Source organism: Mytilus californianus, unplaced genomic scaffold (assembly GCF_021869535.1).
Source record: "Mytilus californianus isolate M0D057914Y unplaced genomic scaffold, xbMytCali1.0.p SCAF_13, whole genome shotgun sequence".
Taxonomy (NCBI): domain Eukaryota; kingdom Metazoa; phylum Mollusca; class Bivalvia; order Mytilida; family Mytilidae; genus Mytilus; species Mytilus californianus.
Genome location: NW_026262615.1, coordinates 26,222,195 through 26,246,085, shown reverse-complemented (window position 1 = coordinate 26,246,085; position 23,891 = coordinate 26,222,195). Strand labels below are relative to the sequence as shown.

At 32.9% G+C, this 23,891-nt stretch overlaps 1 protein-coding gene across 1 annotated transcript in view; it reads right to left on the bottom strand.

The window, feature by feature from the left end:
- Window positions 1-23,891, bottom strand: part of LOC127723428 (uncharacterized) — a 102,991-nt gene that overhangs the window by 9,030 nt on the left and 70,070 nt on the right. The window contains exons 2-5 of the mRNA XM_052230051.1: window positions 17,405-17,501; window positions 13,657-14,078; window positions 8,403-8,571; window positions 910-1,106 (exon numbers count right to left, since the gene is read on the bottom strand). Coding sequence (XP_052086011.1) covers window positions 910-1,106; window positions 8,403-8,571; window positions 13,657-14,078; window positions 17,405-17,495 — 879 coding nt within the window. The 5' untranslated portion in view covers window positions 17,496-17,501. The remainder of the gene's footprint in view (window positions 1-909; window positions 1,107-8,402; window positions 8,572-13,656; window positions 14,079-17,404; window positions 17,502-23,891) is intronic.

Sequence of the window (23,891 nt, the reverse complement as noted above, 5' to 3'; positions counted from 1 at the left end):
CAACATTTTATCAGCACCTCATAAGGAACATTCATGCTATGTTTGGTTTCATTCAATTCAGTGGTCCTCTATTAAAAGACATTTGTATGCATTTCGCATAGGATCCTATGTTTTACTAAGTCCCCCCGCTGGCGGCCATCTTGGATGATGGATCGGCTACACAGTAAGAAGACTTAGTCAGCACCTCATAAGGAACATTCGTGCTATGTTTGGTTTCATTCTATTCAGTCGTTTTCTAAAAGAAGACATTTGTATGTATTTCTCATAGGTCCTGTGTTGAACTAAGTCCCCCGCTGGCGGCTATCTTGTATGATGGATCGGCTACAAAGTAACAACACTTGGTCAGCACCTCATAAGAAACATTCATGCCATGTTTGGTTCTATTTCATTCAGTGGTTCTCTAGAAGAAGTTCAAAATGTAAAAAGTTAACGACGACGACGACGACGTACGACAACGGACGCCAAGTGATGAGAATAGCTCACTTGGCTCGTCATGCCAGGTGAGCTAAAAAGTAGTTGATTAAAACAGATTTTGTTTGATATTCCTTATTCAATAAATTTTTCAAGATAGCTATTGATTTCTACAAAATTTAATAGGTTAATATTTTCTCATGGGATTTTTTTCATGTACATCGACAATTGATTTAAAATTCTTCAATGTAATAATATCGAGTGGTATGATACCCAAATATTAATTATTGGATATCTATCAAAGGCATAATGAGTTTTGTTGGGTCTTTACAATCAGATATCAGACTTTAGTCAAGTTATAGAGAGGATAATTGGAGCCCACAAATGAAATAAAAACAAAAAGCACAAGGGAATCGACATCATTGCAATATTTTAGAACTCTCTTCCACATTTAAATCGGGGACTGATTACATCATACTGTTTGTTGTTGTTACTTACATTTTCAAGAGTTGAGATTCTTTTATCAGTCTGACTTAATGTGTTTCCAATTTCTCTGAGCTCTGCATATACTCTTGAAAACTCTGCATCTGCTGATTTGCATATAACATCCGCATATTTCACTAATATTTGTATCTGCTGTCGGATTTCATCGACTAATTCAAGACCGATTGTTGAACCTTGGAAAAAACTTGTACCTAGTAATATATAACAGATATAGAATTGGCAATATATAGGACAGGACAGCAAACAGCAATAACCACCAAGACGGAAGTCCGTAAAATAACCCAGTCCGAGATATCTCTGCATCTTGTAGTCAATGTGTAGGACTTTCTAGACCGAGGGAGGTTAGAGAGCAAAACAAACAGAAAACACGAAAATCGCCGATCCAAAGAGACAAACAACAGTGCACAAAAAACTAGTAAAGACAGAGCAAAACAAACTCAACTCAAAACTAGGGATGATATCCGGTGCTGCGGAAAGATGAGCAGACGATGCTCCACATGAGGCACGCGTCATGCTATACATAACAGGGAATGCTTAATTTTATAACGCCTACGTAGTCTTTAAATTTACTTTCTGCTATGAAGATGATGTTCTCTCAGTTACTGATTACAAATGGCGAACTTAAGATTGAGGACAGCTGCAGTTTAGTCCGCCTCATTACTTGACTTACATCTAGAAATTGACAGTGCGGGTCGGTTGTAAACAAAACTTTACGACAAAAGCGATGATTTCAGCTTTCCAATTATGAACTTTCCATTTCAATGTAGCAACATTCTTGCGGCGCCTGCATAGGTAGTTTATATCTCCCAGTTGATACGATATTCTAGGTATGGTATTTTCTATCATGATTTCCAGGATAGAGGGTTGCTACGTACAGGGAAGCTATTTAACCAAGAGTTCAAAGTAGTAAAGTTGAAATTATCCCTTCGTAAATCTTATGGAATATTCGTTTCACAGATGATAGCGGATATGTTCCTAATGTCGTAACTAAAATTTCGCCCCTCCCCCTTTTTCGCGAATGGGACGTATGATTTACAGAAAAGGACTTATTACCGGGTTTATAGTAACATGAGAAACAAGGCGGGTGCCACATGTAAAGCACCAGAGATTACCCAATGGTTTGGTGGGGTTCGTGTTTCACAGTCTTCAGTTTTCTATGTTGTGTTTTGTTGTGGCAGTTGCTATCAAATAGTCCCTTTCTATGTACGTTGTCATTTGTTTTTGTAGCAGTTCAGAGTTCCTGTTGATCCGTTGTTTCTCTCCTCTAGTTGATGTGTTTCCCTCGGTTTTGATTTATGACCTGGATTTGTTTTGGCTTAAATGATTTATGACTATTGAACAGCTGTATACTACTGTTGCCTTTATTGTATACTATTAGTCTGTTGATGTTTTTCTGTTTTGGCGATGGCGTTGTCAGTTTATTTTCGAATCTTGAGTTTGAATGTCCCATTGGTTTATTTTGCATCTCCTTTAATATCTTGGACTTGATCCTTCTGGGGTTATTCGATTCCTTAACATTTTATTTGTTACTGTGATAGGTTTATAAGATTGGAAAATCGATACAAAGCTGAAGTCTTAATTCCTTTCCTAGCAATAACTATTCATACGCATATATCAAATAAATATTAGTATAAATGTATAATTGTAGAAGAGCGAAATTTTTAATCGGTATTTTTGCTTGATTTTATGATATTTTGTTCTAATCGGTTCAAAAATATTGATTGACGTTATTCTTCTTTTTCTTATTCTGCCTTTTTATGGTTAAAATGAATATTGTAAGTATTATTTGTTCGTTTACTCAATAAGCTATAGGTTACAAAAGTTGTTGTATTAAACATATTTCCATCTCGTTATCATGGTAATCATAGGATGATTAAACATATTTGGAAAGAAATGCTGACTTTTTTTTTTAAATTGACAGATTCTTTTAATGAACATATGTAGCTCTTATTGTCTACAATTGATTGATTATAACAAATGTTATATCAAAAAATTATCATAGTTTTGATAAATTGTTATGATCAACTGTGTTACGTTGTACACATTTATGGAAGGTTTTGTACCTGGTTTATTATTATTTTTTTTAACGTAGCTACGTATAAAAATTGCTAAAATGTTCACATTTGAATTTTGCTTTTTGTGAGGTTTTAGTTATGTTACAATTGAATGTGTAGAGCGATAAATCATTATGACAAAGCCACTTTGAATAAACAGTGATCTTACTGTTTGTTTTTGTACTGCATGTCTATTTTTAACATTTTATCATATATGACTTAATTATTTATTAGAGAAATCTGACAAGCCTTAAGCTGGAAGTTATTTAATTTCAGTGTATATCTAATATTTATTTCTGAACTCTTGGTTTTTTTTCTTGATATGTGTTTAATGAAGTTCAATATATTTGGATGTATAATTTTGAAATCAATATTTGATTATAATCAATTTAGAACATTACTTTTCTTTACAATTCATGAAAAAATGTGGAACAAGGCAATGACCAGTTAAGGTCAAGTTACAGTAAATGGGTTATGTCACATATTTTCGTAAAATTTTACATATGCCTTTGGCTCTTTTAACTGATAATCGAAAAAGCGATGCTTTTATCTTTTTCCCCCTTAGATATTACTGATAGAATTTTTCAAATTAGTGCCCATTTGTATAGAAAGCACACAAATTCGGCGAAAAAACGTTCTTAAATTTGTCTTTAAATCATCAAATTTCCAACTTTACTCCATAGGTTTCTCTTAAAAAACTATATGTTGTTGATTCAACAATTTCTGTTTTAATGATGTAAAATAATAATAGGGTCACCGACTTCGTTTTTATGGTATACATCAAGCAAAGTGGTGTACTTGTTGTAAAAATACACAAATCGTCAAAATAATCGTAACGTAATCGCGTTGTAGACCCTAAATCGTCGATTTTTCACGTTTTTGACTACAGACAAGGTAACTGATTTGTAAATACACCAAAAAACGAAGTCGGTGACCATATGATTACTTTATATCATTCAAATGGAAATTTATGTACCAACAACATATAGTTTTTTAAGAAAAATCTATGGAGTAAAAATATAAACTTTTTTGATTTTAAGGTAAATTTGTGAACTCTTTTCGTCGACTTCATGTGCTTCCTATACACATGTTTATTATTTTGAAAGAATTCCAACAGTAATATTTTGGAAAATAAAAAAGAAATTGGATTATTTTTTGGACTTTCAAATAAAATTCAACGAGCACAAGTTATATGCACAATTTGACCGAAATCTGTGACCTAGTCCATTTACTGTCCCATAACCTTGAAATTGTTTCCTGTTTTATGTTACAATATGACACCTTTTTTAGTTACTATTCTAATATTAAATGTCGCTTTGTGGTTAATGTATAATACTGAAATCAGTATATCTTTTTTGTTTGTTTAATGTACATTTTGGCTTTATAACTATTTTGATATGAGCGTCACTGATGAGTCTTATGTAGACGAAACGCACGTCTGGCGTCCTAAATTATAATCCTGGTAACTTTGATAACTAATTATATCATTAGAAGATAATATAATAATACGCCTATTTTATGTTATTAAGAAATGTAAACAATGAATGATACGGAACATCGAGGAAAATTCAAAACGGAACAGTCAACATTTGGGTATAATCTTAATAACTATTAAACCAAACAAATATGTCAACAAATAAAAACAAAAAGGCAGGTAAACAAAGCACATAAGCAAATATAAAAGACAAGAATAGAAACATTTACCATAATACACAATAACACAATGACGGGAAGTATAAATACCGACCCACAACTTATGGATATTACCAAAAATAAAATAAACATTAAAAGCAATAATTTATAAAAACAAAGAATAAAACACTACCACACGTCATAACGATGATAAACAACGTCAGTACCAAGAATTTATACTTCAAGACCATCTGGTATTGTTGATAAATATTCATCAACAAGGTATTGGTATCTTCAGACGAACTTTCTTTTTTAGTAAAAAACGTGACGTTCTTTGATATAACTCTGGTTCATCAACGTTTTGCTCAGACACTGGTGACATTTTATAAAGTCTGAATAGCAGCTTGCAAGATCTTGGATACAGAATGAGTTAAGAAATGTTTATTCCAAATGCAGGCGAAGTCGGTATACTGCTAACAAAATTGATAATTTCAAAATTAAAATCGTCTCGTTTGTCATAGAAGAGGGACGAAAGATACCAGAGGGACAGTCAAACTCATAGATCGAAAACAAACTGACAACGCCATGGCCAAAAATAAAAAGACAAACAGACAAATAATAGTACAGATGACACAACATAGAAAACTAAAGACTAAGCAACACGAACCCCACCAAAAACTGGGGGTGATCTAAGGTGCTCCGGAAGGGTAAGCAGATCCTGCTCCACATGTGGCACCCGTCGTGTTGCTTATGTTATTACAAATACGGTAAATCGTTTAATTCGGTAAGTTACATTCGTGAAAAGGGAAGGGTATTGTAATTACGACATAAGGAACATATCCGATATCATCTGTGAAACGGTTATTCCATAACGGTCAACCAACTCGTGATGGCGTCCGTAAAATTTACGAAGGGATGATTTCAACATCACCATTTGGAACTCTTGGCTTAATAGCTTCCTTGTGAGCAGCAATCCTCTATCAAGGAAATCATGATAGGAAACACAAGCCCGGGAATATCGTATCAATTGGGAGATATATACTCCGTACGAAGGCGCTGCTGGAATGTTGCTACATAGAAATGGAAAATTCACAATTGGGAAGCTGAAATCATCTCTTTTGTGGTAAAGTTTTGTTTTCAACCGACCCTCATTGTCAATTTCTAAATGTAAGTCAAGATATGAGGCAGACTTAACTGTATCTGTAGTATCTTTTATCTCTAGTTCGATGGGATAGATTCGTTCAACATAGTCACCAAATTTTGTATTATTTAGTGAGAGAACATCATCTATATAGCGGAACGTAGAGTTAAAGGATATTGCTTACTTCTTATCTTTCTTCCTAAGAAGTTCCTGTATGACGTTAGCCTCATAATAATAAAGAAACTAGTCGGCAAGAAGAGGGGCACAATTGGTTCCCGTTGGAATTCCGACAGTCTGTTGAAAAACACGTCCTCCAAACGTAACAAATATGTTGTCAATCAAGAAATCAAGCATCTTGATAATGTCAGTTTCAGAGAATTTTTTGTTTGAATCAGAGTGATTCTTTACAAAGTAGGATTTATCCCTCCCCAAGACAAGATACTTGTATCTACGTTCGCCATTCTTTTTAATGAAACAAAGTAATACCAACTCTTTCAATTTGTCTTTTAGTTTGGAATGGAGAATACTTGTGTAAAGTGTAGTAAAGTCAAATGTTTAAATACTATTGCAAGATGAGAGAGTCTTAGATTGTATGTACTCTAAAAGATCTTTGGAATTTTTTAGTATCCACATCTGATTCACGCCACCTCTAGAATAGGCAGTTTCACAATAACTTTGGAGCCCGGCTTTGATTGCTGATAAAATAGATGTTAATAATTTAGAAAGAGGTTTCGTGGAGCACTTGGAAGACCCAGCAATATACCGTTGTTTGTAAGGCCACTTATGTAGTTTAGGTATCCAATACAGTGATGGAAGATCCAGTTCTTCATCTTTGGTTGAAATTCCAAAGGAACATAGAACAGACCTATGATTATCCAGGATTTCCTCTTTGGTAAGTGTCGTGAGGATATATGTTGAGTTTCCAAGTGAATTGTCAATACCTAATTCATTTATCAAGAAGTTTATGTAATGATTTTTACACACAAAAACGATGTTGTTTGGGGCTTTATCTGCGGGGACAACAACATATTTGTCATGGAGGTAGGACAAGTGTTTTGCAACATTAGGGTCTTTAAAAATTGATGTAGCGTGGGTATTGATATGCCCATTTAGTTTCTTAATTCGGATTTGTATCAACGACCTCACAGCCTTAATCCATTCGGAAAGAGTATCTACGTCTTCTTTCTCGCGGTTAGCCCATTGCCTGGCATAATCTTCAACTGAATCCATCAGTATTTTGAAGTTGTATTTCCAATTGATGGATTTAGGCTCACGATATTTCGGACCTTTGGATAACAAATTTCGCAGGGAAGTGTTATTGACAATATTGAGGACTCCGGTAATAACGTGGCCAGCCGGATTATATGTGAATTGGGAACTAGCACAGTTGCAATCAGGAGGTTTAGACTTGAAGTCGTCAATGTTGAGATCCTGCAAAACGTGTTTGTAATTGAAAATTTTAGTTGCAATTGGTTTGGTATAGGTATAAGAAATTATTGGTACAGACTGATCTTTAAAATAAGGAGGTATTTTTGACAGAACTAATTTATGATGAAGGATATTGCCTACGTTGACGCCATCGAGACCTTTGTTGGCAAAGGAAAGTTTAAGAAAAGATCTTTTCTCTTTTTCATAGATTGACCGCTTATTTCAAATTCCAGGTATAAGTATACAAATGGGGCAGGGGAAGCCGTTTTTTTTTTTATTCATCTTTAATGTCTAGCTTTTGGGGAAATGTTTATATAAAGTTTATATTGTTAATAGAAAGAACATTATCATTATATATATATAATGTGAAATTAAATGATAAGGCTTCTTTGGTCTTCTTGTTTTTGACAGGTGTCTGAAGAAACTCAAACTCATAATAAAATAAGGAGAGTTCGGCAAAGAGAGGAACACAGTTCATTCCAAAGGAATGCCAAACATTTGTTAAAAAAGTATACCTCCAGATTCAACAAATATACTGTTCAGTGGTTGTTCAGTGGTTGTTCAGTGGTTGTCGTTTGTTGATGTGGTTTCTAAATGTTGCTCGATTCTCGCTTTTATTCAGATTGGACCGTTGGTTTTCTCATTTGAATGGTTTTACAATAGTAATTTTTTGGGGCCCTCTTAACTAGCTGTTCGGTGAGACCAAATGTTCCGTGTTGAATACCGTACTTTGACCTATAATGGTTTACTTTTACAAATTATGAGTTGAATGGAGAGTTGTCTCATTGGCACACATACCACATCTTCTTATATATAATCAATAAGAAACTTCAGCATACTGATTTCATGTTTCCCTGTGTAGCATGTTTAACCATTGTTGTAAGATATAGACCTTTTTCAATAACTAGAACAATACAATTTTGATCTAACTTTGACTACATAATGGACCTTATACTAACAGAGGTGCGCCTTTTTTAAACAGACACCCCTAGTCTTTCGGACATACAAATTTTCAGCATCGTTTTCAAACAAACTTTACTCATTGATTAAAGTACAAAAAATGTGCTAAAAATACCAAATCCAGAAATTTGATTTCCTGATATCTGGGCCCGAGTCAGAAAATCAATGATAAAGTTTCTGGGAAAGTTGATTTAAAAAAATAAATAAAATAAGAGTTAGGAAAATAAGCAAGAACAATGATAAAATCAAAAAATAAGCGTATAGTTAAATACCATTTGTCTTCCATTTGTTTAGTTCGGCGATGAATTGACTCTCTTCAGCTGCATTTAAGTTAAGAAGATAGATAAAATCTTCAATCTGTTGTAGTGACGAATTGTACTTCATTGAATCCCACTCTATAAAATTACAATGAGCCCAGGGATTTCGTACAGCTGCCCTAACCTAAAGTATATATTGATAATAATTTGACCTCCTATACATTTTTAAGAATATCATTGGTATAAAAGTAACATGACGTTGAAAAAAAAACTGAAACGTTTCTCACAAACAACAGATGACGAAACTGACGCTAAAAGACTGAAAGCAAATGCAGTAAACATCAAAGCTAACAATTTGTAATTTTCTGTACAGACCAAACGAAGAAGTTCCTTTCATTGAAGACTTGATCGCTTTGATATGCCACATGCTAAGACAATTGCTAAGATAAATGTGTCACGCAGTGTGCTAGAGGCGTAATACGATAATAAGGGTCAATGATTTCGATATGGGGTTTGAGCTTTGTTCTCACCAAATAAAGAGTTTATTGGTTTCATTTATATTGTATTACGTCAGTAGCAATCGGTGTAACAAATAATACATGTTATAGATAATGAATATTTTAAGGTTTTTCTTGTCGTAGAACACACCGAGGGGTGTCAGGATTGATCAAATGAAAGACCGACCGTAGGGTTGATTCTTCGAAAGGTATATAATGTCTTATAAAGGTAAGATAGTTAATGATATGTTAAAATGCATATGTACAATATGAAGAAACAGGATAAACATTCGGCTTGATAACTGAGCTTTTATATGCAATCATATAGACAACTTGTAAGGATATACATGTAAAGACAAAATTGTGCACTGATGAGATTCTTGGTTTAGATTGGCATACTCAAATGTAGCAGATAAAAACTTGTGTGAACAAAGTTGCAAAAACATTAAACAGAAATCATTCAAAAACTATTCACATAGTTATCACTTTTCTCGGTTATTATATAAGCTCAATGTAAGACATCGAATGTTCGTGTGCTTATTGATGTGTATTAGAAACAAAATAACATAAATTGAAATTAACGAGTTCTTTATGTCATTTTAAAAGGGACTGTATTGCATAAATATTGATTAATATTGCTCCTTTGATATATTTTTCAAACAAGACAAATGTCAAGATCTATTAATAGAGGTCGGTCATTTAAAGACGTATCAACCGTATCATAAATACGTTGACGTATACGCATCTGCAGATACACCAAAAACAGTATGTAATCCAGAGCTTTAATTGTATATACTTTTAAAAATGCAGATGGGCAACTGATCTAATGTTAGCAACCTAGTTTTTAGAAAACGTCTTGAATGTGTTTGCTTCAATTTCACATGATTTAAATGTTGTTTACCTCATTGGAAGATGGATATGAAACGCATGCACTTACGATGTGTATACATGTACACACAGCACTACAAACCAGTAAAAGTCTGAAATGGCCTATATGTGTACTCGACTGAACTGATTTTTACTCGACCAGTCTGAATTGGTCTGAAATTTACTTGATATTACTCGACTGTAGTCTGAACCATACTAAACAGTCTGAACTTGTACTCGACCTTTACTCGACCAGTACTTAACCATTTTATACGAGTCTGAACCATACTCGACATAGTCTTAACCAATCTCGACCAAGTCTGAACCATGCTCGACCTAGTCTGAACCATATTCGACCTAGTCTGAACCATACTCGACCAAGTCTTAACCAATCCAGACCTATTTTTTGTATCTATCTATATTATTTTTTCATTAATTTAGGAACTGTTATTCATATAAATATATATATAAAATGTATATCACATTTAAAATTAAAATAAAACAAGGTGATCAAATTTCTGGTTGGATTAAAAAAATATCATGTAAGAAATTAAGTTCGTTAAATAAATTTTCATATACATGATATCATGTTCACATTGATTTATGCATCAAAAATACTATAACTTTCAACCATTATTCAAATATCTTAATGTTATTCAATTTTTTTTTTATCAAAATATATATAAAATAGTATATAAAGCAACTTAATAAATGTTAGAATCGACACCTTTGTTTTGTAAAATCAAAAATTTAATATAATAATAATAATAAAACTTTCATCTTTTTTTCCTTGATAACCTTTTAAAAAAGGAAATGTATTCCAAAGTTGCAGTAGAAATTTATTTTAATTAAATTTAAATACGTTTTGTCAAAATTAAACACATGGCATACAAGAAGCAGTTTAATAAGGTTTAATGGTTTAATTACCTCAGTACAGGTGTTTTACAGGTAAAAAGAAAACCATATTTTTCTTAAACTCGTGTATTACTTATCTAGTGAATTCAAAGGCCTTGTTATTTAAGTTTTACAGGATGTTGTAATTTTCAATGGATGTTATTTAAAATTTATTACTCTCTGACCAGGTGTGATCTTTTTAATCAGTGTGCGTCAAGCAGGATGTATTACTTTACAGTTTACCCCTAATCAGAAGAAAAATTTTATTCATTTCTTGAATTTTTCATCCCTTTTAAAATATATATATATATCCCAAATTATGAATAGGAATAGATATATTTCTGATATAAGGTTAAACAATGTCAGTGATTTATTTTGGCTGTTGTTACCTCATTAAAAAGATAGTTATATAACTATTGTATATAACCATGAAACCTAAGTACAGAAAGTCACAGGACAAAAAGTCACAGGACAGAAAGTCACAAATTTGATAGGACAAAAAGTCACAAATAATTTGTATACAATTGATTGAATATTTATGAGAAAGATCTTGAAATGTTTACATTTTATGACACATATTCATTTTACAGTTTAGGAAATTGTTCATAAGACTTAATTTGATAAATAAAGATTTATAAAATTTTAATCATGCAAAGGATATATTTCTTGGCACCATGAAGCCATTTAAGTACCAAGACATTGTAACATTTTGTTTTCTTAACAATTATTTGATCATTATTGATATTGTTTCAAGAAAAATACAAAAATGTTTCTTTAAAAATAAGTGTTCTATTGTTCAAAGAAAAATAACCTCAAAACTGAATTGTGACTTTTTGTCCTGTGACTTTCTGTCCTACATTCGTTTTTATTTAGGAATTTAGGAAAATCAAGTTTTGTTTAAAAAAAAAACACATGCCAAACAAAAAGCACCTTATTTTTAATAAGATTTTATTACCCTCAGTATAGGTGTGGTTTTCAGGTAAAAAAAGTCTTTTATTTAACAAGACTCAGACTTTAAAATTAGATAATTTAACTATCTCGATTTGCCAAATCTAAGAGAATCATGTATTATAAAAGAATGTGAAAAATGTTTTTATATATATCTTTATTTAATTGTGGCTGTTGTCATGTTAGTTAAAGAGAAAGTTATTTAAACAATCAACATTATAAAGAAGAGGTTATTTGGTCAAGTATGGTTCAGACTGGTCGAGTATTGTTCAGACCTTTGGTCGAGTATGGTTCAGACTGAAAAAATAGGTCGAGAGCTGGTCGAGTACTGGTCCAGACTGGGTTAAGACTGTTTCAGACTGGTCGAGTAATAGTTTAGACTATTTTCAATAGCAAAGATAAGGGTCAAGTACAAATCAGTACAGTCGAGTATGGTTAAGACTGGGTCGAGTAATATTAAGTAAAATTCAGACCAATTCAGACTGGTCGAGTAAAAATCAGTACAGTCGAGTACAGATATAGGCCATTTCAGACTTTTACTGGTTTGTAGTGCAGGTGGTAGGTATTGCTTTACAATGGGTATAGCATTATTAACAGACATAATTTCAAAGATATATTAAACATGTTTGTTGACTATAAATCAGGCATCTTTTGTCAGGATAAGGACAGTGTTAAATCTAGTCATGTGATAACTCGTCAACTTCCCAAGAAGATCTATAAAATTTTGTTTCAATGTGCAGAATATTCATGATGCGGAATGTATGCAAATCATCTTTACGGGCTTTAGAAACAGGGCAAATATGGCTTATCTGGTTTTCTTTCGTTTCGTTGTACAAATATTTGTTTTCCCGAAAAATATCCATGCATTAATTTTTTTCTGAATTATATCCCTTTCGGGTAACACAAGCTTAATATACGTAAAGTTCATGCACCTGAACTGATTTCATACTCGCGTGCATGATATTTTTTTCACGTGAAATTCACTTGAAAACAATATGAAATATCGATTTTTGTGGAACATGTAATCCGACTTTTAATACTGAAAGGTTAGTACATTTAACAGGCATGGTAGGAGTGAATACGGTAAAATCGTTTGTTTATGTGCTAACTTGTTCGCTCGTAGAACCTAATTGTTGTTTGACAAATAGAGCGATGCTCAGTAGGTTTTTTTCCTCCAAAATTAATGTATTTATTTTACATATGAAAACACTTTATATATCTATTACAAATTTTTGGAAAAATTGCAAATAAACAATATTCAAAGCTCTTACATGTACATTTGATTTTATTGTGTTTATTCAGGTAAGATCTTGCAATATTTTTACGTGTTTTATAAAAGCATTTTGTACGAAATTCGTGTCACTGCCCCACATTCCCTCCTTTTTGAGAGCGTGCAGGAGTAGTTGATAGACGTCCTTTTTTGCAAAACACCATCTTGAAATATTGAAAGTTTGCGTTTGATTGTTTTGAATAAGATCCAATTAATAGATAAAAACAATTAAAAAAAATTGAGCCACAACGTAAAATAGTCTTAAGCTCGGGATCACATAATATTTTTTAGTATATATGCATATGCGTATACGTCAACGTATATGATACGGTTGATACGTTTTGAAATGACCGACCTCTATTTAAAAAGTTACTGAAAACTGTTTTAAATATTAACTATGCCGAAATTGGAAATTAAGTTTGAAGACATAGTGGACAATATGCCATCGATCTTGGCTTTCATTTTTTGCATAGGAAAAATGAACCAATTAATATCCTTATTAATTATACTGGCTGTCAACTTTTTACCAAATCGTAAACAAATCTAAAACACCCCATAAAACACGAGAACGCAAAACGGGCGTATCAAATACATAAGCAGCTGTAAAGTGAGGATCACCGTTACCAAGTGACAACATTAAATTGCCGACTGCAGAGTTTGTTATATCTTGGTGATAAAATGTAAAAAAGCAGCTGCATCGACACAGCTAGTCATTGATAAATCACGCATTAGAATAAACAAAATGTTAGTTGAAAATTTCAAACATTGAATATAGATTTATGTATATTCTTACATTCCTTGCAGCTATCTGCACGTTTCCAGGAAACTTGTCTATCCTGTCGATCATTCCAAGGAGAGCTGATGAATCACACGATCCATCAAATGCTGTGTAATGTGCCATGTGTGTCGGTAGGAATAACTTTGACAGATTTACAGCATTATGTACTTTGTAATCCCACAGAACTGAACGATAACCATGGGTTGCCTTGTTGTTATTGATAGCCTCATAATTGAGGTAGATATTCGCTGCGCCATATGTCCGTAAATGTGTTGTTTGTGTTTGTAAGTCGATCTGATAAGTTATCTTTAGCGAGCTGTAAAGGCTAGTAACAACGGGGTCCACATATTTTCTCAAAGCTGGCGATAATATACTGTGCAAACAAATTCCAACCACGAGCCATCTTTTCCTGTTGTCGTCCAAGTCATCTGGTGGACCTAATCAAATATTTGTTCGTTTTTTAATTATGTTTTAAATTAAGAATAAACGTACAGAAATTATGCATTTTATTTTTATATAAATTTGTAATTACTAGAGTTATTGCCTTTGTATCTTTGATAATCGTACAGTATTGACGAGTTTAATATGTTTGTCTATTCTAAAAAGTAAAATCACAAAAATACCGAAAATAAACGACGAGGAAAATTCAAAACGGAAAGTCCCTAATCAAATGGCAAAATCAAACGCTCTAACATATCAAACGAATGGATATCATCTGTGATATTCCTGACTTGGTACAATAGTTTGCACTCTTTTTAGGCGTTCACAGATTTTACTGTTGATAAAAATATACTCAACAACAAAAGAAACACACTTCCATTAGTTTGTTTGGAGTACATTTTGTTTTATTACATATTACTTCTTTAAAGTGATTGAAAGGAATCAAAATTATGACACATCGTTTTTAAAGTTTAAAACACCAAAAAAATAGAATTGTCTTAATTTCAATTTTTGACATCTAAAAGAAAAAAAAAGATCTTGTCGATTTTCTGAAAACTAATGTCGTGTTTAGATGTTCACATGAAAATAAATATCTGGATTGACTTTGTATTTCAGTTTCTTAATCGAATTATTGTCTAATGACCAATTTAGAACTGACTAATCGCAGACTTTTGATTTGTTTTACTTTGAGGTTGGAATTGTCACTGTTTCCACTAAAATGGAAATTTCCCTGTAAATTCTGCATGAATGTGAAGGTTATGCTGGAAATATAATTTATAATATATCTCTACAAATCATTAGCAAAAACAAGAATGTGCGTTATATGGGTTGTTAAGTATACATATGTATCGGTCGTCCCACTGACTATATTACTCTGCTCAGCTTTTAATAAAATTGCATATCACGGCTTTGTGACGTCAAAAACGTTGACCCGGCCTTAATAACTTTGACCCAGACATATCAGCGAGGTCATAAAAATTTGAACCGACGTTGGTTAGTTTGACCCGAACTTTTCTAGTCATCTTCCGGTTGCTGCTGAAACTAAGAAAACACTTCCAAAAGACGCAAATACTGGCCGATAAATCGATTATCTGGTTATCTTCATATTGATGTTATAAAATATCAGCTGCTCGACACAATAAGAAGGCTTTTTGATCTCTTTCGCTGCGCTCACTTGACACAAAGCTTCATATTCAACCTGATAATCGGTGTTCAACATAGCCTTTTTATTTAAGGAGAAGAACAAATGTTACTTCTTTATTGATGCAAAACGCTCTTTTTGCACTTCATTTGCCTGGGATGCTCAACACAAAGTCTGATGCAACAGAGTAATTGAGAAGACGGACCAACATCGACAATTGATTAGTTTTACGGTATCCATAAAAAATGTGTACGATATGTCTGTTTCTGAACTCAATCGCGACATTTGTTTTGCTGTCTCAGATCTAAAAACTTAAAATAACAGAAAGCCGTTTATACTTTAAATTGACCATGATTGTGTCCAATTCTCTAATGTGACATGTTTACTGAATATTGATTCACATGATTGGGATTCATTCTCATTTAGAGAAAGATATGCCAATACGCTTTCGATGCACCAAGTCTCTCTAACTTTTTAGAGTTCGTCGGATCCAATCAGTTTCTAAAGTCATATAAAACTTGAAATTTTAAAATTAAGTTGAATATGTTTTATATACTTGAATGACTCTAAAAGGAGTTAACGTGAACCTTTCTTAAAAGAAATTCATTTATATTACCAACATCTTAATAAATCTACAGATATTGAATTATTGACCTCCCATACACTAATTCGCCGATACTTTCCGATATTCAGTGACCTTAACAGAGCGCTGTATCAACTGGTGTGAGGTGAGGATGATTACTCTCCCCTCTCTTATTTCTGATGGTTATAGATTGTGTGAGTAGAAAATCATACAACACTCCTCATGGTATTAAATGGACATTACAGTCATGCCTCGAAAACCTTGACTTTGCAGACGATATCTGCCAGCTTTCCCATCGCCATGAAGACTCACAAAACCAAGCAACCAACCTTGAAACAACTGCAAAACAAGTAGGACTGTACATGAATGCAAATAAGACAAAATCTATGAGAACGCGAACCACCTTAACAAAACCAAAATGAAAGATGTCCGAGAATTTACATACTATGTTGGAAGTGTAATCAGTACATCAGGAGGGACAGATGAAGACATCCAGTCTAGAAAAAGAAAAGCACAACAAGCCTTAGCAATCCTTAAACCAGTCTGGAGGAGCAAAGTACTCAGCACAAACACCAAAACCAGGATCTTCAACTCCAATGTAAAGTCTATACTTCTCTATGGGTCAGAAACTTGGAGACTTAACAGCTGCGTCTCCCAAAACATTACAAGTTTTCATGAACAGGTGTCTTAGAAACATCATAGGAATCAAGTGGCCTAACACCATTAGCAACAAAGAACTATGGAAAAGGACTAAACAAGAACCAATAGAAAGAACAATTACGACACGTAAATGGAAATGGCTAGGACACCCGTTACGTAAAAACAACACAAATGTAACTAGACAGGCACTAGATTGGAATCCGCAGGGCCATCATAAAAGAGGACGACCAAAATCCACCTGGCGCAGAGATCTAACATCTGATCTACAGAAAATTGGTAAAACATGGGGAGAAGAAAAGACAATAGCTAAGGTCAGAAAAAGATGGAAAGCTACTGTGGTCGCCCTATGTCCCCCATGGGACGAAGTGGATTAAGTCAAGTAAGTTAACAGAGCGCAAGTGTGAGGGAAAAACCGCGATGAAAAATGTAAACAAACCTACTGTGGAAAGTAAATTGTAATAACAGATTATATTAAAACAAATCAATGCAACAAATAATTGAACAACTGTAACGAAACGTTTAATTAACAAATTGAAACAATTGGGAAAATATAAAAAAAAACATATGTCATGGCTCTTTCAATTCACGTATTTGTCACGTTTTGCACGTGCTCTGTTTTATTGTTGATTAAGGTCACTATCCGGTAAACGTCTGCAAAATACTCCAAATTCAATAAGCTTGCGACCAAAAATTCCTGAATGAAATATTATTTGTCAATAGTACGTTATATGTATATATATTTAATAACAGACATAGCAAGCCTCGATTTATCATCTATGCATGCATTGGTTCAATAATTTCGATAACATAACAATTTCAACAAAATCGTTTCATATGACTTTAATGTAGCCTATATTTGTCTTCTCAATTATTTGTGAAATTTGTACATCGGTAAACAACTGTTCCTTTGATTATTACTAAAATGACAATATTCATACCTGTATGTGACGAATATTCTAGTTCACTTATTCTTCTTTCTAAATCAAAAGGTATTGAACTCTGTATCGGTGTTGGTGCCTGATTAGCCATGTTTACCTACAAAACGAGCATTTTAAGTTTCTGATTTTTGCAGTTAAAAAAGATTTATCAACGTTCCTTTGTCTCTGTCACTATGCTTTTTTAATACAATAATTGACGTCAATAACGTTGATCCACCATAAAAAAAAATTTGACGAGGATATATCACCGACATCATCATGATTGTACCAAGGTATCTTCCGGTTTTCTGGTGAAACATAGAAAACAATTGTTTCTAACATAACAATGCAAAAAAACACAAATATAACCCGATAAATAGATCATCTGGTTACAGGTATCTGCATCTTTATAATGTAAAGTATAAGCTGAACGACAAAATATGAAGCCTATTTGAACTCGTTCGCTGCGGTCACTCGACAATAAATTAAGATGAAAGAATAAAACTTATACCCGACTACTTTTTTTTAAATTTTATTTATAGATAATAAGTGGTGTTGTGCAATTTTTATATGTGAGCCCTTTTCTTCTTGAATGCCTCAATATGATTTTAAGATTTATAATACAACTAAGAATAAATTGCTTCGCCGCGCGCAGCTTTTGTGCAATACAATATACTGTTGCAAATTGACACCCCCCCCCCCCCCCCCCCCCCCCGCCAACAATTTATTTTTGTAAATATTTGAAGACATTTTCTTTTTAATTTCTGAAATCTGAAATGAGAAAAATTGTTCAACCCCACATTTTCTTTTTACCCTCCCCCTTTTCTTTGAAAAAATATCTTTCCCTCAAGATATGATCATAATCTCAATTCAAATTTCCATTGGAGTTTACAACCATAATTACCCATTTAAATACATCATAAAAGTCTTAGAATAGAAAAGAACATACATAATCATTGCTAAAATTAATATTCCTAAAATCAGCATTTGATAGCTACTTCTGAAAATAAATTGACAGCTAATCACCTCTAGACAGTGCAACATTTCTTTACACATAATTTAAAAACAGTGTAAGGGAGGTAATCCAAACATAACATTGTACTGAGATATTGTCCATAAACCAGGAACCACTTGTTTCCCCCTTTTTTGCCCCTAATTTTCGTAATGGGTTGAGCAATTACCCCCAAAGTCAATCCTAACTATCCCTTTGTGGTATGGCAACCTGTGGTATAATTTCAAAGAGATCCATACACCGTTCCATTTGTTTGTCCCTACTTCCTAAACTGTTAGGATTTGATTTTGATTTTTTGTGTTTTAACGCCACTTTTAAACACCGCTTTTAGGCTATTGCGTGGCGGCCAGTTTTTATTGGTGAAGGAAGCTGGAGTGCCCGGAGAAAACCACCGACCTACGATAGGAAAACTGACAATCCTAGACAATTAAGATTGGAGTCGAGTGCATCGGCACGATCGGCGTTCGAACTCACAACCTCAGTGTTGACTGGCTAGTGATTATGTAAAGCAAAATTCTATCCGGATGAAATATGATCCGGCGGAAAAAATGTTACAGTAGTTTTTTTTTTATCTGGAGGAAATTATTTCACTATGATATATTTTCCATTGCCTTAAAATTCTATCTGAGAAGTTAAAAGTATAGAAAAGTTAATAAAAAAAAATTTAATTGTTGCGAATACTATGGAATAATAATAGTGTATCTGAATATAAGCTAAATTAGTAAATAAAAAACCAAATAAATGTATTATAATGGGAAATAATTTCACAGATTATAATTGAAAATAATATCCTGAAATATTAAAGTAAATATCATTCTTTTAAAAAGACAATTTTCATGAAACATATGAAACAAAACCAGAAGTAATTTCACAGATCTTAATTGTGAAATAATATCATGATCAATTTAATATATAAAATAAGGTAAATGAAACACAGGTACAGGTAAAAGTGAGTGGTTTTCAGATCTCAGTACAAAAAAAGTAGAGGTAGAAATATAGTTGCATTACTACAGTAAACATTAATGCCCCCATTCAAATGCATTGATCGTCCAAAAAAGGGGGTCCAACCCCCGGAACCCTACCCCTGGATCCGCCACTGGATCTGCATACCTGAACGATGTGTTATCTGCAAAAAGTCTGCATAGAGAAAAAAGTGTTTCCGCAATATCATTAATGTAAATTATAAGAACAGAGATGTAGTTGTTATTAATGTGGAAACCAGATGAATCATAGCATAACAATATATAGGAACAAAAACAATTGTCAACAGCCGGATAGTATTTACCTGTGAAATAATTTCTGTCTTATGTTTTAAGTCATCTTTTTATAAAAAATAATATGTAAAATTAAGAATGAAGGAAAATTTCACTATGAAATAGATTCCGGAATATTATATCTTTAAAATATAAATGGCGCATAATTACCTCCCTTTGATTGATAAATTATGCAAATATTTTCTACCTTTGTGAACCATTTATAATTATGGTCAGGTATATATTGATTGCGAATACCTTACTGAAAAAGTAGACAATTGGACTCTATTTCACAAGGTTCTGTGAAATATGGAACGGAAAATGTATACTAGTAATGTAATGACAGAGGAAGAAATAAACCGTTACAATTACAGTAGTTACTACTTAGACCACTCGGCCACCAAGGCCCATAAACTGTTAGGACCATAACCCCCAAAATCAATCCCAACCTTCCTATTGTGTTTAAATGTCATAGATTTCTATTTACTTATACTAAAGTTATTGTCTAGAAACTAAATCTATTTGGACTACGCTGACAACGACGACATTGATGACGACGACGCTGAAGACTTCGACGACGACGATGTGATACAAATGTTTTTTGCGCTCGTATAAAAACAAAGAACACCGAACACCAAACGGCGCACAAACAAACGGCAGCGAACAAATATCTTCACATAAACCTCAACAATTCAGAGAGGCAAACCCCACCAATTGAATGCAATTTAAACATTTTCTTATTAAACTTGTTGTTTGAATTTATGTGATTTTTTAAAGTAGGAATATGAGGTAGCAAATGTTTGCTAAATAAATGAATGATAAGAATGAATTAAAACACACAAATCCTCTAGCGTCTATTTAAATCCTGCATTACAAGGATATATATTTAGCAGGGAATTTCCAATAGATAAATACGTCACTCTATTTGACATAATTGTAAAGAAATCATTACCATAAAGAAATCACTTTAAAAATTATGTTTAACAGAAATGCTGTACTTTAACGACCGATTAATATATTTATATATCCATATTTTTCTGCTATGTATATATACTTTCAAGAAAGGATAAAGTGTTGAAGTTTGTATAAAATGTGACATTATTCTACAACCAAGCAAACAGGGCACACCCATACCAATATTTCTTGATAGGATCCGAAAATTATTTAATGCCTCTATAAATAAATGTTGGTGTGTTTATAGGCTGAAATTAAACCCAAGAAAGAGAAACCTGTAAACGTGCATGCGGTAGCAAATATTTGCCCTACTTAATAAATATATAAGCATGAATTCAAAATACACAAACCTGACTGCGTCCATTTGAATACTGCGTTCAAAGATATATTTTTAGAACGTGATTTTCCAAAAAAAAAATGTGTCACTGCTTTTGACACAATTGTAATGAAATCATTTTAAATAAAAGAATCGTTTGTAATTGAATTGCCGTTTGCTTTAACTGATCAATATTGCTGTATATTCTTATCTATTTAGGGTACAGTAGCAAGGGCAGATAATAATGCATCCGGGGATCCATATGTAACGCGTTATTTTTGCAAAGTTACCTAAATTTTCGGAAAAAAATAATTGACCTCATCAAATCCGGTACGTGAATTTGAAAACTATTTGCAAAGGAAAACGTTTTGTATTTTTAAGAATGCGAAATCTATTACAAGGACATAAGGTTCTAGGCAAATGAAGACCGTTTACTTTTCAATGATCAATATATTCGTATATGAAAGTAATTCGTATATCGGTTTGGTGTAAGGCGGCAATAGCTGCACAATTATGTTGCATTAACACTCTTGCTGCCTAGTTTATTCCTTGCTTTAACGCGCCAAAAGCATCCAGACGGTTCAAAAGGCCTAAGATGAAGGGCGGGACATTTAGATTAGACTGGGAAAAGATGATATCCTCGTGGGGGGGGGGGGGGGGGGGGGGCACTCTAATCTTTCTTTGGTTGGGGTGAGCAGCTGAGACATCAAGTACCCCACCCTTTTCATATATTTTGTTCATAAAAAATATATACCTTATCATATATCAATCAACAAAAAACAGACCTATAGATATATTTGGATATTTTTCATCTTCTGCTATATTAGTATAGCAATTTTTTTTTGGTCCGGCTCATCACGTTCATGTTTAGTAGCAACACAGTCACAATAATCACAACTTGCTTTTCCAATAAATTCGTCACATCTTAAACATTTTCCTCTATTTACCCCTTTTATGTCTTTCATTATGAAAAAAAAATAAAATTTCAATAGAATAATTGAATAATGGTAATCATGTTTCATGTATACAAACCTTTGAATGTTAAATAGGTGCAAATGTCAAAATAATCGGATTTTTAGCATCTATAACTAGCATCAGAGGAAATACCACATTGGAAGATAAATAGAGATTAATTGAAGTGACAAATAGCTGATGCATTTACGACTGTGGTTTGACCGCATCAAAAATAAATACTGACATCTGATTAGTTTCAGATACTTATGATATAATCAAGCAAATGATAATATCAACCTAATGATATAATAATCTAAATTTCTCACCCTTTTCATATATTATGGAGCATGAAATAGTGACCTATTCCAGCGGTTCATCCCTACCACTCATTACATAGTAAGTGCCCCGTAGCTGGTTCCTTACCGTCTACGTTTTGTAAGCAGGCGGAAATGGTTTTTTATTCAATTTTTGTCTTGGACTTATGACAACTAGGGGTAAATTCAGTAAATAAATATACGTCATCAGGGACCGCCCATTTGGGGGAGAGCTTTCTGTATAAAACTGAAGTCATGTGCTCTTCTAATTGGTAGATAATGTTTGTAATAAATATTTTTTGATAGATGGATAAAAACTAGAGTTGAAAAAAAAAAAAAAAATAAATGCTGAATGTACTAAATTTTTTTACTACAGGGTTGAAAAGTAATGGGGTCAGTGAAGGAATTAAGTGCGAATCTACAGTGTTTGTAAACAAGGCCATGTGAATGCCCAAAAATGCCGCATGACCCTATGTTTTTATTGTTGCAAATGATAGGGCTACATTTGTACTTTCATGAATGATATATGAAATTTTCTAATTTCTAAAGGTAAATCAGGTATAAATTTAATTCAAGACATAGATTAGCATTACAGTCAATGGGAGATTTTTTACTGAATTTACCCCTATAGGAAAATATGCATTCTGTCACTGTACTTGTCCAAGGCCACACAATAATCACAAAACTTATTTCCTGTGTATATTAATGTAATGGTAGCATTTTGGAACCATTTGAAGTTGTTTTTTACACAAATTTCTATGTTTAACTCGGCTATCCAAGATGCACTTAGTGTACTGTGAGAGGAAGCATGGGGTATATGGTAAAAATCAGTTTTTGTGTCCAGATTGAAAGAAACAATAGAAATTACACTTGAGAGTTATGATATCAATGAAAGGCATAAATATTCCCCCCATTTTACAACACATTTTGCACATATTTCTCTTCATTATGTGTAAAATCATATGGAAAATCAGAATTACCTCCCTTTGACAGTGTATTTTTTTAGCTGTGTTTCACCATGTTAAGTTGTAGGACAAGTTGTAAATAAGCACTTTTCAAGTATTTTAACACTCGAATAATCTGACCGCATGAAGATATTCATTTATTTTTACATAACGCATTGCGTTTCTTTATTTAAAAAAAATTGTAGATAACTTTTTATGATTACATGCCCTTCATCTATGAAACTAGTGTTGAAATGTTTGTAATTGGATTACTATGTTAAATAATTGCTTTTAAATATTTTAAATTGTTACTTTAATCTTCCAAATGCAAAGTTTGGTCATACCCAGTCTTATTTTTTCATATTTGGCACTTTTTTCTACTTCAGTTTTGTCTGTCTAGTTTTGGCGAAGAAACCATCCTGATGTTGGGGCAACAGGAATTTCTGCAGAGTGATTGTCAATGACATTTTGTGAACTTTACAAGTAATTAAAACACAAATTTAGTAAAATGAAACATAATTGTTGTTTTTTTTTTGTATGAAACTGCTTAAAAAAGCCTTTGAAAAGTGTTTTTGTGGTCTTTTCAGGGTATTTAATCAAAAACTTCCATATAAGGCAAAATTTAACTAAGAGTACATCAAGACTTTAGTTTCTAGATGTACTTGCAATGCTGGTCAAAGCAAACACAGAAAACAATTCATATTTATTAAGCATAGTATTTTACACCATTCTTTTACAAACAGTCAATATGCAACTTTATA